Source organism: Lepisma saccharinum, chromosome 18 (genome assembly GCF_977018435.1).
Source record: "Lepisma saccharinum chromosome 18, izLepSacc3.1, whole genome shotgun sequence".
Taxonomy (NCBI): Eukaryota; Metazoa; Arthropoda; class Insecta; order Zygentoma; family Lepismatidae; genus Lepisma; species Lepisma saccharinum.
Genome location: NC_139246.1, coordinates 11,090,205 through 11,106,692, shown reverse-complemented (window position 1 = coordinate 11,106,692; position 16,488 = coordinate 11,090,205). Strand labels below are relative to the sequence as shown.

Sequence of the window (16,488 nt, the reverse complement as noted above, 5' to 3'; positions counted from 1 at the left end):
TTCTGAGCACTTACCCAGACAGATGCAGACGTTAAAAAAAGTGCTCTCACAGTTGCTAAGACACACCTTTGGTATCTGTCAGAAACAAACGTAGAATTGGCTTTTTTGGACGAACATATTACTCAGGCTGATAAGGGAAATATGACTAAAAATTTAGAAACCAAACTTGCAAAGAAAAACGAAATGAAACAATTAGAGGGTAAAAACCTAGTTTTTGAAGGAAAAGACCTGAGTCATTTCGTTACTAATAAAACAAAGACGTTCTTTGAATTGTTTGGGATCCACGACGTGACAGAATACTGCAGTGATTCTCTAACAAGCCATGTGAACGCTCTTAAGGTGGTCAATGATACCGCAGAAAGAGGAATTGCTCTGATAAAAAAGTTTAACGAATCGATCAGGGACGAACAAGAAAAACAATTCTTGTTGAGGGTAGTTGAACATCACAGAAAAGTCGTCACCAAGCGAACAAAAGAAGGGATTGCATCGTTCAAAGTTGATTAATATAACACATGTTTTGCCTATCATACTACCTTTTAATCTTAGTGTCTAGTTTTAATATTATTTTAAGTTTGTGATTTCTAGTTTTCCCAATAAAAGTAATTAACATTGAAAAATCGTATTTTTTACCTACTTTTACAAAACTGATCAAAGTGTGCAACCTCTTAATATTATCCAATCTTCTTGAAATTTGGCATATATATCATTTACATCACTGAGACTCCGGGCGTAAGCAAAGTCTGCAAAAATTTTACATTTTATTTTTTGCCTTTCAAAATGAAACACCCTAATGACCGTGGTAAATCACAACGTTATTTTACTAAGTTCTACACGTTAAATGTACAATTTTAACAAGTGACCGCCAAATATGAACTACAGATACGACATCAGGACACTGAAATTAGTAAGTAGGTGAAATTTTATAGAAATTGGAGAGTGGTCCGGTATTGTAAACTCATGCCAAAATAACTTCCTGGTACTAGTTTACTATCCTTCGGACAGATTTCTTCATTTGTACAGAAGAAACTACTTAGTTCTTGTAGTATTGTTTAACATCGGGAAGGTGTTTTGTGTGAAATTCTAGTAAGTTTTCCGTATCCTGGAAACGGATTTCTTCAAATTTAAAAGTTTGGGGCTCATTTGGGGGCAGGTGACTCCGGCCAATTTCTAACATGCCTTTAACAGGAAATCTATAGAGCAGAGCCGAGGCGGGGCCACATTAGCAGTTGGGGGCGGTAGGTCAATTAACCCAGGGGCGGAGCCCAGAATCGGTGGGAAATTTGGACTCAAAAATTTCAAACGAAAATAATGTTTTACTTTAAATTTCCCACCGATTTCGGGAAGGATAGCCCCAAAAACCATTCACGGAATGTTCCGCGAAGCAGATAGGTAAGTACGAATGTCAAAAATTGACGAAACGAAGAATTTGTGTGTCCGAAGGATAGTAAATTTTTACCATTACTTTTGCCACATATGCTGTTCTCGCACCTGGTGAAAAAATAGCCCTACGTGCTATTCTAACCGTGTGGTGAATATAGTCGCGGCCATAAAATATACTAAATGGTAAAGTTGTATACCTTAGCTGTTGTTCCTTCTTAACATCAACTTCCAGAGCATGGAAGTCGATGGACAGAAGTGCAACTATAGAGTTAACGAGCTCAATGCCGGACAAAATTGTTAATATTTCTTTTCTTCCTTCAGCGCATTCTCTTGTTTGGTCCATTGGAGATATGAGACTCATGCGTACTAAGCACGGTAGAAGTGGCCTGATTTCCTGTGGTGTGCATCTTGACAATTCCGCTATATCCACATTTTGTATGGCCTTAAAAACCCGTGGTGAAACAGGCACATCGGCATTCATCCTCATGGTATGTAAAAATGTAGTTCCATACAAGCAAAATTTACTTCACATTTGATCTTGTACTTGGAAATTCATTATTTAAACACTCATAGCAACACATCAAAAAAAAATACTCATTACAACAGGACGGATCAAAATAATTCTAAAGTAAAACTTTACAGTGCATCATTTCCCACAAAATAGAAATTTCTCAAACTTTCACCCGGCACTTCACATGACAGGACTTTGTGCGATTTGTTGTTGGTTTTACGATTAGATCTATAAGGCAAAACATCCAATGTTATGATTGATTATTGCAAAAGGAAGAATTATTTAAGTAATGTATTTTCATTTTGGTTACATTATATTATGTTTTTCAGATATAGCGTCCACTTCCAAAAGTTTTATTTCACACATATATCATCCTATTATTATTATTTTTATCGATACACCATGGGACATTTCGTAAAGCCATGCAATGTATGCGGTATATTTTGTTTTTACGATTTGTCACGCACTACACAAGTTTAAGTTCTTTATAAGATAGAATGAATTGAAAACATCTATTTAAATTTGTACGTACTAGAAAATTTGCGATTCTACATGGATACTGCTCTTGGCTCTCAACGTGTTGGGCAATGAAGCTTGTGGTAAAACACTGAATAATGAATATCGAACTGTAATTCGTGGTTCGTATGACCACGAATTGCCAACACTGGATGGCATCTATCGTTCATAACAAGTTCGTACAAGATTTTTTTGTTCGGCAATTTTAGCGCACAAATGGCAAATTTATTGGTTATGGCAGCGAAAGGTAAGTTTAGCGATGTTAGAAAATAAATGTATGTATATATTCCTCGAAGAGTAGTATTAGTTGTGTCATAATTTGTGATGAAGATGCATTTCCCTACTGTTAAATGCCTAATCAATAGTTAATAGTGAATGTAAACAAACGAAAACTTGAATGAAACGCATGCAGTTCATGCATGACAGTAGCAGTGTTGCACCAACAGAAGATTGGAAATCTGGAGAATTATATAAACATATGCCAAAATGTGATGGTCATATGACCAGTCACTGTAGCGAAATGATTCGATTGGTTCATGTAATTGTCCAAGCTTGCACGGAGTCTGGTTCCGTTTGGCAGATGAAGTTTCCCCTGTTTTCATTATTGTATAATCCTGCGTAAAACATATCCGATACATTCCAAAACCTAAAGACTAGAAACTGTTTTGTGCCACATGAATGATGAAGTAAAAATGGAAGGTAAGCATGTTTATATTTCCAGTATTGGTGTGATTAAAGAGAAGAAATCCGCAAATGGGGCTACTCGACTGATGCAGGATGTGTATTCCTATGAAATGTAAATTACTCACAAGCAATTTTTCACGTAGGGCCGGGTATTTCACTTTCGGTAAATGTTTCACTATGCCATTACAAGATACATTTTTAAAGAATTTCAAATATTACCATTACCTTCCATGTATATACTGGAAACCTTGTGTTTCATTCATAGAAATGAAGATATATATATATATCACCATAACACTCGATGCCAAAATAAAATACATTTAAATTCAGTCCGCATAACAAAAAAACAAGGTTCCGTAGGATACCAAGGTTTAAAGATGTATGATAAAGTACCACAAGATATAAGCAGCTACAATATGAAGGAATTTTAAAAAAACAGTAAGTACAATAGTGATGTCAAGCCTATTTTATAATGTAAGAGAGTTGCTAATGTTTAAATTTTGATGGACATTTGAATTATGGATTTTAATATGTAAAGAAAGGAGATATTTTATTACTAGCATTGTGACAAATTTTTTGAATGTAAATTGTATTAGGGTAACAGTAGTATAAGCCGGAGACACATTAAACTCCTTTGTTTTCAAATAAAAATCATTGCTACTTACCTCATATGCATAGCGGAAGATTTTTCAAGCTGGGGATCACTTTTTTTTCCATGAAAAAAGTGTTATTTTTAACATTATAATCATTTATTGGTCGTTGCTAATTCGGCGGGCAAATTTTGACTCACGTTGTCTATCGTCAGCTGATATGCAGTATCGTCAGCTGATGTGCAGTATTTCAAAACTTATGAACTGATAAATGCCGCACAAACTATTCACAAAAGGTTTTTAAGTGAAAATTGTGGCTAGACTCTACTTTACGTCCTTATCTGCATGGTGATTGCTTCTTTGCATTCGCGGTGCGAGATTGTGGTGCGGCACCCGGCATCTCTTAGTACCTTTTTCTTTTTACACTTTCACGATAGCCCCACTATCCATGCACGGGGTCGAGGTATGCCTACGAGGTTAGGTCTGTTAGGATAGGTTCCATTAGCACTCATTTCACCCTAAATATGTGCTTCATCATCTAAAAAAATTCCTCAGTACGTTCAGTTGCGCATATCCGGACAACATCGGTTTTTCTCGATTTACTCGTTCGTGAAATTTTTGCTGTCTTTGGGATTTACGTTGTTGAATTCCTTATAAAATAAGCTTTCCAACAATATATGACACGTATTTTTTTATAAAAAGGACGTAAACTAGAGTCTTACCTTACATTGGAAAAAAAAACCGCTCACACGTCATCTTGTCAAACTTCCGCGTGGTTGCTACACTGTGAGGGGGTTACATAACCGAACGCACGGAACATTTGATTCACGTAGTCGACGGTAATGGCGTCACGAGCTATCGTACAACGGAGATGCATGATTGAGGAAAAATACCTTATTTACAGGCAAAATACGTTGCACGATTCTAAAAAAAAAACAATTTCCCCGGCTTCAAAAAGTCCTCAAGAATGCAATTCCGTAAGTACTTTCTCGTCTTTTCTCCTGTAAATTTTAAGAAATCCGTCTCCGGCTTATACTACTGTTACCGTCTCATGTTCTGAAAATTCTTCACTCCTTCGCTACCTCTCTGCCCAGCACACAATCCGTCATCCATAGCATGAAATGCAGTCATTAAGAAATAGTTGTTCTTTAGGTATGACTTAAGATGAGCTGATCCCTCTCAGATTTTCTTCATATTTGACATACTTACTAATTGAGGCCTGCTAATATCGAATCTGAAGTTAAAATTTGTCGGAAACGTCTAGAAATTGCAACATAATTGCGAACCATTGACGCTAGCCCCACAAACCATTGATGTGTGGTTAGGTTAGGCAAACATAGTTAAAATTTGGTGTCGTGGTAGTATCAGGAATAGCTATATATATTTCCTTGTGAAACAAAAACTTTCGCGAAAATAGACTGTTTCTCCTAGCACAAAGACTAATTATTGTAGAATTTTGGAAATCATTGTCACACAAAATTTGAACCTTCTTTAAAGTAATGAGCACTGTTTGGACTTGAAAAAAGTTATTTATGTTGTAAAAAACAACTTGAAAAATACCCTCCGTCGACAAGCGACAGTAAATATCGTAGAAGCATGGGAATGAATGTAGAAGTAAATCGGAACCGTAGTAGAATGCATTTAGAGACTTTATGTTAATGCTAAGGGAACCAAACCTAACCTGCCTAACCTAATCACGAAAGCATATATTGAACAAAATCTTAAGTAATTGCTAAAACTCCGCAGTATGTGTTAACAGACATACATCGAAATCGAACCATGTAAAAATTGCATTCGTAGCATGATGAAATCACAATAAAACAAAAGGAACTTGGGCCCCGAAAACTAACGCCTTATTTTAGCGTATTTTGCAATTTCTAGACGTTTCCAACAACTTTTAACTTCAGATTCATGATTAGGAGGCCTCAATTAGTGAGTATGCCAAATATGAAGAAAATCTGAGAGGGTTCCGGTCATCTTAAGTCGTTCCATTCTTTATGAATATGACTTGGAATATTATTGTGCTAAATGCACCATCTGTATGTCAGAAACACAGAAGGGGATGGTGGTACAAAGTTACATTCAATAGTGAATGAAATACTCATGTTTGGCTTTCAAAATCCATGATAATTTTTTCATGTAAAGTGGAGAAGTTCAGAACAATACCTAAAGTAATTGATTTCATTTGCAGTTTCATTTCTACTTTTGTAACTTCTAATTTACTAAAAACAAAATGTTCATTTATCAAATTTCTGCATTGTCAATATCTATTATGCATATGATTATTACAGCAGGTGCAGTGGAAACAGACGAACAGCAGAGACTTCGGTTTCAAGTGGAGTTAGAATTTGTCCAGTGCCTGGCTAATCCTAATTATTTGAACTGTAAGTAAGGGTTTGTAACCCTTTTCATGCACGTTGATTTGTTTAAAAAAATTGCACACTAGACTGATATAATGAATAACAGTTGAAAACTTACATCCCCAATACCTTGATCTGTATCTTACCCCAGCATTCGGACTCTTTTTCTTTTCCTTAAAAGATAAACATCATTGGTTGTAGCAAACTTGTAGTTTACTGCAACCAAATTCTGCACAGAGGTTCCCAAACTTTTTTGTTTCACGGTGCCCTTAGTGTTTCCAAGATCTTTCCGTGGCACATCAAGTCAGAATGTAGGCCTTGCAAAGCTCAGTTAGTGTGGTACTGAATAATCACATATTTGGAACTGTCATATCACTAACTAACAAGATTTATTTCAGTGAAAATATTAGAACATTCACGGTGCCCCTGTAAGCCATTCATGGTGCCACAGTGCACACTTTGGGAACCGCTGCATTAGCATGCCTTTTTTTGTCATAATAATTCTTGTAGTCAAATCCTTAATTTAAAATAATTGCACAGATTTAATGAGGAAGTCTCATTCTTCACTTAAATAGAACCAAAAGAAAATATTGGTCTATGCGCTGCAAAATGTTCCAATATTTTCACTGAATGACAAAAATCAATGTGAAACAGGAAATGAAGGTGGCTGTCTCCTCTTTGATATCAAGATTTGAGAAGATGTGCAGTTAACTTCAGGCTCACCTGTCCCACTAATTACAATTGTAAATTCAAATAGTGATATGATTGTTCCAAATATGTGCTTGCTAGTACTTTTTTACACATAAAATGTTTCTGAATTTGAAATATGTTCGTTTTTTAACTTAAGGCAAGCAGCCTAACCACACTAACTGAGCATTGCAAGTGTTATATAAGCCTACATTCTGACTTGAAACACTAAGGATGCTGTGAAATGAAAAAGTTTGGGAACCCCTGGTCTATGATATCATTTAGAAGCAACATTGCTTCACATAAATTTAGGACCCATTAATGTTGTTAGTATTGCCATTATTATTAGTGCAAGTTTGTTTTTCAAACATTTGTATTCATTCTCATAAGCTTGGATAATATATTTACTATTTTAGTTTTATCGTAAGGTAATTCAAGAACAATGTTGGAATAATGCAACAGAAAGGAAATACAAGTTTTATCAAAACCTTCAATTCTTTTTCTTGTAATACATGAAATGTCCAATCGTAATTTAGGCTTAGAATTAAGGCCTAATCTCTAATCAATGAAGCAAGTGGTATTTTGTTTTTCTAATGTAACTACAGCATTCGCAGGATATTTCAGTGACCAAATGTTTCATGCAAATTTATTTATGAAGTCTGTAGTTTAAGCATAATTAAGTAATTCCATTATTCATTAGGTACCATTTCATGTTTCAGTCAATTCTGCAATGACTTGAATCTTAGATATTCAGGTGCCTTTTTAGTAGCAATAATTTATTCATACTGCATAATGCTGATTCACTTATTTCCAGGCTTTGTCATCGTTAGGAAAAAAATGATCTCAGGGTCATTCCATGTCAAATCAACCAATTTTTAAAAAAATTGGTTGCATGACCATTTTAGAAAAATTTCATTTTTAGTACATACGTTTGTACATGTTTCTAGATATCAAAACCAATGTTCAAAAAAATTTATTGTCTTTAGTTCTCCTGGGCCAGCCATTTTTCCAACATGGTGCATGGCTTTTTTTGCTCATGTAGCACTTTTCAGAAACCTTAATATCTCAAAAACCATTAGGGCTAGACACCTGAAACAAAATTCATTTTGTAGCTAATGAAGTATACTTCCTATGATATTCAGGTATGTTTTGCTTAAAATTGCATCATCGTAAGTACGAAAATTATAGTAGAAAATGGGGTAATAATAGTTAAAAAATTGCATTTTTAAACCCGATTTTTTTAATGAAGGGGTTTAGTCTAAGGCTTGATTTTTTCTCAGGTGTAGACCTACCTGCAGGGTGTCTGTAAATAAAATATCAGGGCTTAGAAATGCACCCCTTTTTTTACAGCATGGCCGTTCATTGAATTTTGACAGTTTTCGGGGTTAAATATATCAGATGGGTCCCCTTTAAAATTTCTGAAATTTGGCACATAGGAAGCCCTTCATGAACCTAACTCTCAGTAAAAATCTCAACTTTTAGATTCAACTCGTTTTGGTCAATATGAGGTAACGTATGTCACCTAATTTCTGACGTTGCAAAGTAAGGTTAAACTACATTCCATACTTAGAATAATGAAGTCTTTTCTTTTTTAAATTTGGGTTAAATAAAGCCTCAGAAAATATAGTAACATAAGGTTTCAATACTTGACTTACCATAAATTGAAATTACAAGGTATGACAATTGAAAATCTGCGAAATTCCATTGCAAAAGGTTTGATCCGGTAACTATTGTTACCCCATTTTGCACCATAATTTTCGTACTTACGATGCAATTTCAAGCAAAACATACCTGAATATCATAGGAAGTATACTTCATTAGCTACAAAATTAATTTTGTTTCAGGTGTCTAGCCCTAATGGTTTTTGAGATATTAAGGTTTCTGTATACTGCTACATGAGCAGAAAAAAGCCATGCGCGATGTTGGAAAAATGGCTGCCCCAGGAGAACTAAAGGCAATACTTTTCTTTGAACATTGGTTTTGATATCTAGAAACATGTACAAACGTATATACTAAAAATGAAAATTTTCTAAAATGGTCATGCAACCACCATTGGATGGTTTGGCATGGAATGACCCCTCAGCATATTTAGGCCGTTCAGAATTGATTGAGACTGTGTCCCATATGCCTATATGCTGTACCTGAGAATGAAAGTGAGGGTGATGTGTAAGAGCAGTGACCTTAGACTGTGTGCCGGCGAAGTTAGTTTCATTTTCCTAGCTGCAGACGGCACCACGTGACAGCCATTTTGTTTCTCACAGTGTAGTCTGGGACAAGTGAACATGTACGATATCAGCATGAAAGGTGACTACCACAGTGAAAGGTGATCCTCATGGTTCCTGTGGAAAGAAGGAACATGCCTGCCATTTATTACTATGTCAGACATCTGCTGAATCATGCCAGGGGTTCGAGATGAGTGACTACATTCAGGGCTGCTTTCCTTTCTTGGCACTCTGACTTCCGGCTGTAAAACCTGCCACCCAGCGGAAAACAGTTGCACAACTTGGAGCCAATTCGCTGCTTATAGCAGATTACGAATCATAGCTGAACACACCTTCTCTTCACAGGAACCTCGTGGTTCACCTTGGTAGTCGCTTTCCATGCTGATATCGTACATCTTCACTTGGCAACACCTCACGTGTCCACGAATCCAACTACTCTGAGATACAAAATGCATGTCATGTTCTGCTGTCTGCAGCTAGGAAAATGAAACTCTGGCGGTGCACAGTCCAAGGTCACCACTCTTGCACACCACCCTCACTTCTGTTCTCGGTTACAGCATACAGGTGGTCCCGGGTTCGATACCCGGTGGAGGCACAAGTGGTTCGGATCCCACTTTAAACTGTAGGTCCAGTCCCGATTAGCCTTAATGTGCATAAAGTGGACTTAAAACACCAAATCAAAATCAAATCAAATCAAACAGCATACAGGCACACAGGACACAGCCTCGATCAATTCCGAATGGCCCAAGTATTTAACTTACTAAGATGAGATGATGTTAGAACAAAAGTAAGAATGTAAATTCTGTTGTTAGAATCGGATAAAAGATCAAACTTCAAGAATTAGTTACAGATTTTAAAACATTAAAATACTGACCAAAGCAAAATTTATAGTATAAAAAATATATACACTAAAAACGTAACATTTCCACCCTCTAACAGGGTCTTCTTCAGACGAAACTTCACAATAAATTGAACTTTCTCTGAAGAAGACCCTGTTAGAGGGTGGAAACGTTATGTTTTTAGTGTATATATTTTTTATACTATAAATTTTGCTTTGGTCAGTATTTTAATGTTTTATTAACATGGAGACAAGGCTTAAATGTGTTACCATTACAGATTTTGTTTACATCATAAAAAAGCAGATTAGAAATTGGGATAATCTTTCCTGAAAACCTGATATTGTATTGTAAAATTCTCTCTGTAACGTATGGTCTCTTGAAAGTTAGGTGCATATCTATTGTGGAGAAGACCTCTAAAGCACAGCAAGTTATATCAAATCATTGCTATTTCAACTGCACTAAATACTGTGCTGCAAATAATATTTTCACAGAAATGGAAATGAAGTAATTACAATTCACAAACTTCTTGTTTATGTTTAATTCCTGTGTTAAAATATACGGATATTATTGTGCTTATTATTTCTTATTTTCCAGTCTTGGCCCAACGTGGTTACTTCAAAGATCAAACATTTGTGAATTATTTGAAGTATCTTCTGTACTGGAAAGAGCCTGACTATGCAAGATATCTCAAGTAAGTAGAATTGACATTGCAGCATGTGAAGCCACATGGGGGATGGGGAGTCAGGGCTTATGATCTCAGCCATTTATGGAGATACGATCAGCCACATACTCCAGCTACCTTCACCCAACAGGTGCCCATCTATTAGAGGCTGGGTGAGGCCCAGAGCTGCACTTACTGAAAAAATCCTACCTCAAATCTTTGAAGATAATCTATTAAAAAATAACCATAATAATTATTCTCCCCCCCCCTCTCTCTCTCTCTCTCTCTCTCTCTCACACACACACACATTGCAATTTCTTGCATACATCTCCAATAGTTATTTTCCTGTAGTTTACGGTTATTACAAGCATAAGAAAACAGTTTTTCTTTGTGACGTTTCAGGAGAACACATGCTCCTTTCATTAGACATTTATTTTCATTTTGACTAAAGATACAGTTATAACAATGGTTAGTAATTTTTTAAACAAAAAGAATCTGTTATATAATGGATGTTGTCAATGTTACATTGTTGTAATATAGCAACTTAACTGAAAAAAGCAGTCTGTTTTATTTTTATTTCAGATTTTTTTAAAATTATGAATCCCAAATATCATCAGGTAATTCAAATTCATCATTGTTTTCACAAAGTCTCTTGATGTTTACCAAGAGGTGGTTTGGCATGGCCACTCTTTTTCGACTGCTTTTTTCACAGTTAAGTTGCTATATTACAACAATGTAACATTGACAACATCCATTATATAACAGATTCTTTTTGTTTAAAAAATTACTAACCATTGTTATAACTGTATCTTTAGTCAAAATGAAAATAAATGTCTAATGAAAGGAGCGTGTGTTCTCCTGAAACGTCACAAAGAAAAACTGTTTTCTTATGCTTGTAATAACCGTAAACTACAGGAAAATAATTCTATAATGCAAGCAATGCGTACATACAAGAAAAACTATCTCCAATAGTTTCTTCCCACAATTTCACCTTCAGTAGAGTTTTTCCACATACCTGGAAAAGGCATGGAATTATGAAATTGCGAATACTTTTTTTTTTTATTCTAACCAGGAATAGGAACAGAAACTATATTATACAGAGTGTCCGAAAAGTCACGCAACCCGGTGTTTACGACCGTATAACGGAATAGCGAAACGGAATGAGAAGAAACGCTTTCTGCCAAGAGAATGCCCTGTATATTAGGAAAATTTAGAGACAAACATATGTAAGAACATGCATGTTTTAATAACAAATAAGCAAAGTGTTGCCAAAGGCGGAAAAAAAATATTTGCAAATCGTGTATATTGATGCACAGAACTCACTGAGGTGAATTATTGCAACATTTCACAATACCAACGAACAATTTTAATGGCCATCTAATGAATTTGACAGAAAAAGAACTTTGACGAAGTTTCAAAAACATTGCAGAAGGGAATAAATGGGCTGTTCCAAAAATCGATGTTTTCACAATATTACGCAGGACACTGGCAACACTGTTGCTGTCACGTGTCACTAACAGATGTGTTTCACCTCAGGCTATCACACTAGGACACTTTTACAGACAAAGGAGAAAGTTGGTTATTCTCGAACATATGCAATAAATTACATACACCTTGCAATCCTGAAATGTGGGTATCCCTAAATGCTTCTCTTACGCAAGAATATGATGATGTTCGGATATATTCTTTAACAATAAACACTGTTTCCTGTGTAGAATATGGCATTTTAAAAACACACACAGGACGACGACGTCAGCATAAGTAGAATAGAAACAATCTGGAATGGGGTTCGCTGCAAACAGCAACAGAAAACATACCAATTGATACACGTTCTTCTGTACCCACATTTCAGGGTTGCAAGGTGTATGTAATTTATTGCATATGTTCGAGAATAACCAACTTTCTCCTTTGTCTTTAAAAGTGTCCTAGTGTGATAGCCTGAGGTGAAACACATCTGTTAGTGACACGTGACAGCAACAGTGTTGCCAGTGTCCTGCGTAATATTGTGAAAACATCGATTTTTGGAACAGCCCATTTATTCCCTTCTGCAATGTTTTTGAAACTTCGTCAAAGTTCTTTTTCTGTCAAATTCATTAGATGGCCATTAAAATTGTTCGTTGGTATTGTGAAATGTTGCAATAATTCACCTCAGTGAGTTCTGTGCATCAATATACACGATTTGCAAATTTTTTTTTCCCGCCTTTGGCAACACTTTGCTTATTTGTTATTAAAATATGCATGTTCTTACATATGTTTGTCTCTCTAAATTTTCCCAATATACAGGGCATTCTCTTGGTAGAAAGCGTTTCTTCTCATTCCGTTTCGCTATTCCGTTATACGGTCGTAAACACCGGGTTGCGTGACTTTTCGGACACTCTGTACTTTTTGCTGCACTTGGCTTTTTTATTGGTATAACTCCATCAAAATTTTTTTAATATTTATTTCATTTTCCAAAAATGTGGAGACCTCCCCTGTAGCATATGGTAACATCATAACTTGGTAATCCAAGGTATCCCTGTTTTAATACTCAGGGGAGGCATGTTGCCCAGTGGTTTGGCATAGCCACTCTTTTTCGAAAACTAACAACTTTGGGTAAATACTACATTTCCCTGTCACATGCTGGAATATTGTGAGGTAAATTGTAACATACAGCCATACACCCTTATTCGGCCACACTCTTCAGTTGATGTTTCAGTCGGATAAGATGTATGGTCTGTCACAATTTAATAACCAATTTGTGAACATGCCAAGTAAGCAATCAGGATAGTGTGTGATAAAAGAAGTTTCCTGGTCAAGTCAATAGTTAGTCACAGTTTCCATTTATTTGTGTAGTAATACATCTTTTAGCAACTTTTTTTCTTTTCTGAGTTATTGCTTACTCTTTTTGCAACAAAATATAAGACAATTTGTTAGATAACAGAATGAAATAAAACACATTATCAGTGTTTCTTTCAAAATATTTCCTTTTCCTACAGGGGGACAAATCTCAACTCTGGGGAGCATTGATTTCTCATCTTATGTAACTGGCTACACTGAAACATTTTGAATTCTTTAAAATTTTCAATTATTTCATTTGAAGTTTATATATTAAAGAATATTATCTTTTGACAAATACATTACATTCTTCAATACCCCAAGAAAGTTATTGGTACTACTTAAGTGTAAAGGAATCACATTTTTAGTTAACAGTATGTAAACAAACAAGTTTGAGCAAACTGAATGAGATTTGCTCTTATACTAATAACGTATAATAAATAAACAAGAATGTAATGGATTTGTCAAAAGAATTACCTTGTAACACAAAAATTTTGAAAACAAGTCCATGGAGATAAATAACATTTTGCAAAAAAATATTTTTTTTCAAAAATTAAAAAGTCGAAGGACAAAAAGAGAGAAATTTGGAAAAGGAAAAACATAGAAATGAAAATACAAACAAAAAGGCCGAAAATGAAATGCGATTTTTTTTCTTCCCCTCCCGAAAATGGTCATCCCTAGTTTGGATCCCATTTTAAAAATTCTAGGTCCAGCCGCAATTAGTTTATCTGTGCTTAAGTGGAATTCAAATTGAAATTTAAAATGTGGAATAAATTTCAGTCTCAATGACAATTTAACCCCTATTTATTATTAAGATAAAACATTTCAGAGTTCTTTAGTAGAAATTTATTGCTTGAAAACCTGGAAAAATTTAGGAATTTGTTTTTTCATATTGCATAAGTAAGAGCCCATTTCAAGTTTCGGTCGCAAATTTTGGTCAAAAGTTATTTTTGTGAGACACTCAATAAATATCTGCTGAATGTACTGACGAGAATAGAACAAATAGGTTGTATCAAAATTTCGGCATTGAAAATAAAACATCGCATGGAAACATTCTAGTATTTATCCTTATTCCATTCCAGGTATCCGATGTGCCTGTATTTCCTAGACCTACTCCAGTATGAGCATTTCAGACGAGAAGTTGTGAATGCTCAGTGCACGAAGTTCATCGATGACCAACAGATCTTGCTGTGGCAGCACTACACGAGGAGAAGGTCCCGGCTCCTTCAGAGTCAGTCCGAGCAGACTCAAAGTCAGACTGCAAGCCAAAATCAGAATCAGACACAGAAGACATGAGTTTGGATTGTGCATTTAAAAATACATGGCTGTGATTTTTATGTATTTGTTACTCAAAGAAAGATGTCATTCTTGAATATTCAAGTATTTATTATCAGACTTTTTTTTAATATGTATCCAGACTAGTGTTAGTACAGGCTTGAGCAACTAGTGTATACTTGTGAAAGCTCACCAGTGCTTTCTGATGTTCGAGCTTCCATGGCTAATGAGTAGAGGACTTGGAGGGGATGGTTCTGCCTGCATTGAGGTGAAAAATACTATGAAAGAAGGCACTTTTCCACCTTCTGTTTCTTCACCATGATTACATGCTACATTGTTACTATAGGGTGGCTACTTTAAGACCATGGCAAGTATAATTCCAGGTTTTCAAGAAGAACTTTTCAAAAATTTCCTCTATTTAAACCTTGATTATTACCGTGTGTAATCATAAGGAAATACTTATGATTACACAAAACAATATTTAAGAAAATTAAAACACTTCTGTCTGCAACTACATGCCCGTGAGCGAACAACAGATAACGAACCGAAGGTAATGCAGTTGAATTACGGTCGTAAAGGAACTCGTAGCTTAGAAGCTCCAAAAAGGTTAGATTTGGTGCCTTCCCATGACTTCTGTCTGTCAGATAGATTATTCTGCAAAGAGCATTACTTGTTTTGTTTTTTTCCATGCAAAGAGCATTACTTGTTTTGGTTTTTTTCCAATGGAGCTTTCTTTTCCTTCCTCTGTAAAAATAAATGCTAAACTGTGAAAACTTGCCACAGTCCACTTATAAATACATATGGATTGGACGAGGTTTGTATTAATAAAAGCTGCAAATGTTCATGTCTACGGAGAGAATTCACGCACAATTCAAGTATTATTTCCTGGTGTAGCCATCCTATACTAACAAATCAGATGAGAGGTTTCCTGCTGTAGGAACATGGCCGACAAAAGCCTCCTGATTCGCTTATTCTCTCCTACAATGTTACACTACGTCTACCCACCATTCAGTCCACACCACTGGCATATGCAGGGTACAGGGGAGGAGAGTTATAGAAACCACTTTTTAATAAATTTATGAATTCCCTGTCCACCAATTAATTCTCTTCACCCACAATCAATAGATCTGATGGGGCTCCAGCATCCTCTGAAATTTCAAGCTGACCAACATGGCGGAGTGGTTAGCACAGCATGCTATGTTGCCTGGGGTCCCAGGTTCGAATCCCAGTCTGGGCATTCTTTGCGAGTGTCCCATTAATTTCATAAAACCATTACTAAACGTCATATTCATGATTAGCCAAAAGTGGCAGAAAAGCGAAGTAAAATAAACCAAATCAATCGAAAATTTCATATGAAAGGAGGAAGTATGTCTGAGGTGGGGTTCTTGATGGTAGTTGACCCCTGATAATGATCTCTGTATTTGAACATCTTTCACAATAAAGGTTAAAAATTGCAATTACCAAATTTTCTGTGTGGATCCTGCACCCTGTGGGAAGAAAATCCTGCATACACTAGTGGTCCACATGTGCATACAAAGGTGTTCCTTAAGAAATACAGCAGGTTGAACAGGTGTGCATTAGTATTGTGTTCACAATTATGATGTTTTCTCAATATGCATGCATCCTTTACCTGCATGTGTAATGTAAACTTTCAACAAATATTATAAGAGATACATGTATAGTATTCAAACTTTCTGCACAAACATATTTACATTATCTGGTTTGATTATTGCCTTTTGTGAAATAAATTAATTATGAAATTTTCAATTTCCGTACCTTTTCTTTCTGTACGTAATTATAAGAATTTATTTTTAAATTTGAACTCTTAAATCAGCTGACAGTAGCATATCAGTATAATTATAATTCCTTATTACTTGCATGCAACTGTTGCTAGTCTTAGACAGCTCAGTGTTATATGAATGATGGGAAACCTTTATTTTGTCAGCACT

General features: G+C 35.6%; 2 protein-coding genes across 3 annotated transcripts in view; one reads left to right on the top strand and one right to left on the bottom strand.

Annotated features, from left to right (window-relative positions):
* The window catches only part of IntS2 (integrator complex subunit 2), a 44,487-nt gene extending 42,393 nt beyond the window's left edge, over nt 1-2,094 (bottom strand). Inside the window, exon 1 of the mRNA XM_083140137.1 lies at nt 1,578-2,094. Coding sequence (XP_082996263.1) covers nt 1,578-1,867 — 290 coding nt within the window. The 5' untranslated portion in view covers nt 1,868-2,094. The remainder of the gene's footprint in view (nt 1-1,577) is intronic.
* Nucleotides 2,095-2,567: 473 nt separating this feature from the next.
* Nucleotides 2,568-16,305, top strand: MED31 (mediator complex subunit 31). Of its 2 annotated transcripts, none has more exons than XM_083140134.1 (4): nt 2,568-2,654; nt 5,973-6,065; nt 10,384-10,480; nt 14,347-16,305. In XM_083140134.1, exons 1-4 carry the CDS (start codon nt 2,624-2,626, stop codon nt 14,558-14,560), a joined length of 435 nt encoding a protein of 144 aa, XP_082996260.1. In that variant the 5' UTR covers nt 2,568-2,623; the 3' UTR covers nt 14,561-16,305. The 2 variants fall into 2 exon arrangements, with proteins under 2 accessions (XP_082996260.1, XP_082996261.1); XM_083140135.1 differs by lacking the exon at nt 2,568-2,654 and adding an exon at nt 2,945-3,106.
* Nucleotides 16,306-16,488: the final 183 nt, after the last annotated feature.

Coding starts and splice junctions, on each gene's coding strand:
- MED31 (XM_083140134.1), top strand. CDS start 2,624: ATGGCAAATTTATTGGTTATGGCAGCGAAAG. Junction 2,655..5,972: donor ATTGGTTATGGCAGCGAAAG/GTAAGTTTAGCG, acceptor TGATTATTACAG/CAGGTGCAGTGGAAACAGAC. Junction 6,066..10,383: donor TAATCCTAATTATTTGAACT/GTAAGTAAGGGT, acceptor CTTATTTTCCAG/TCTTGGCCCAACGTGGTTAC.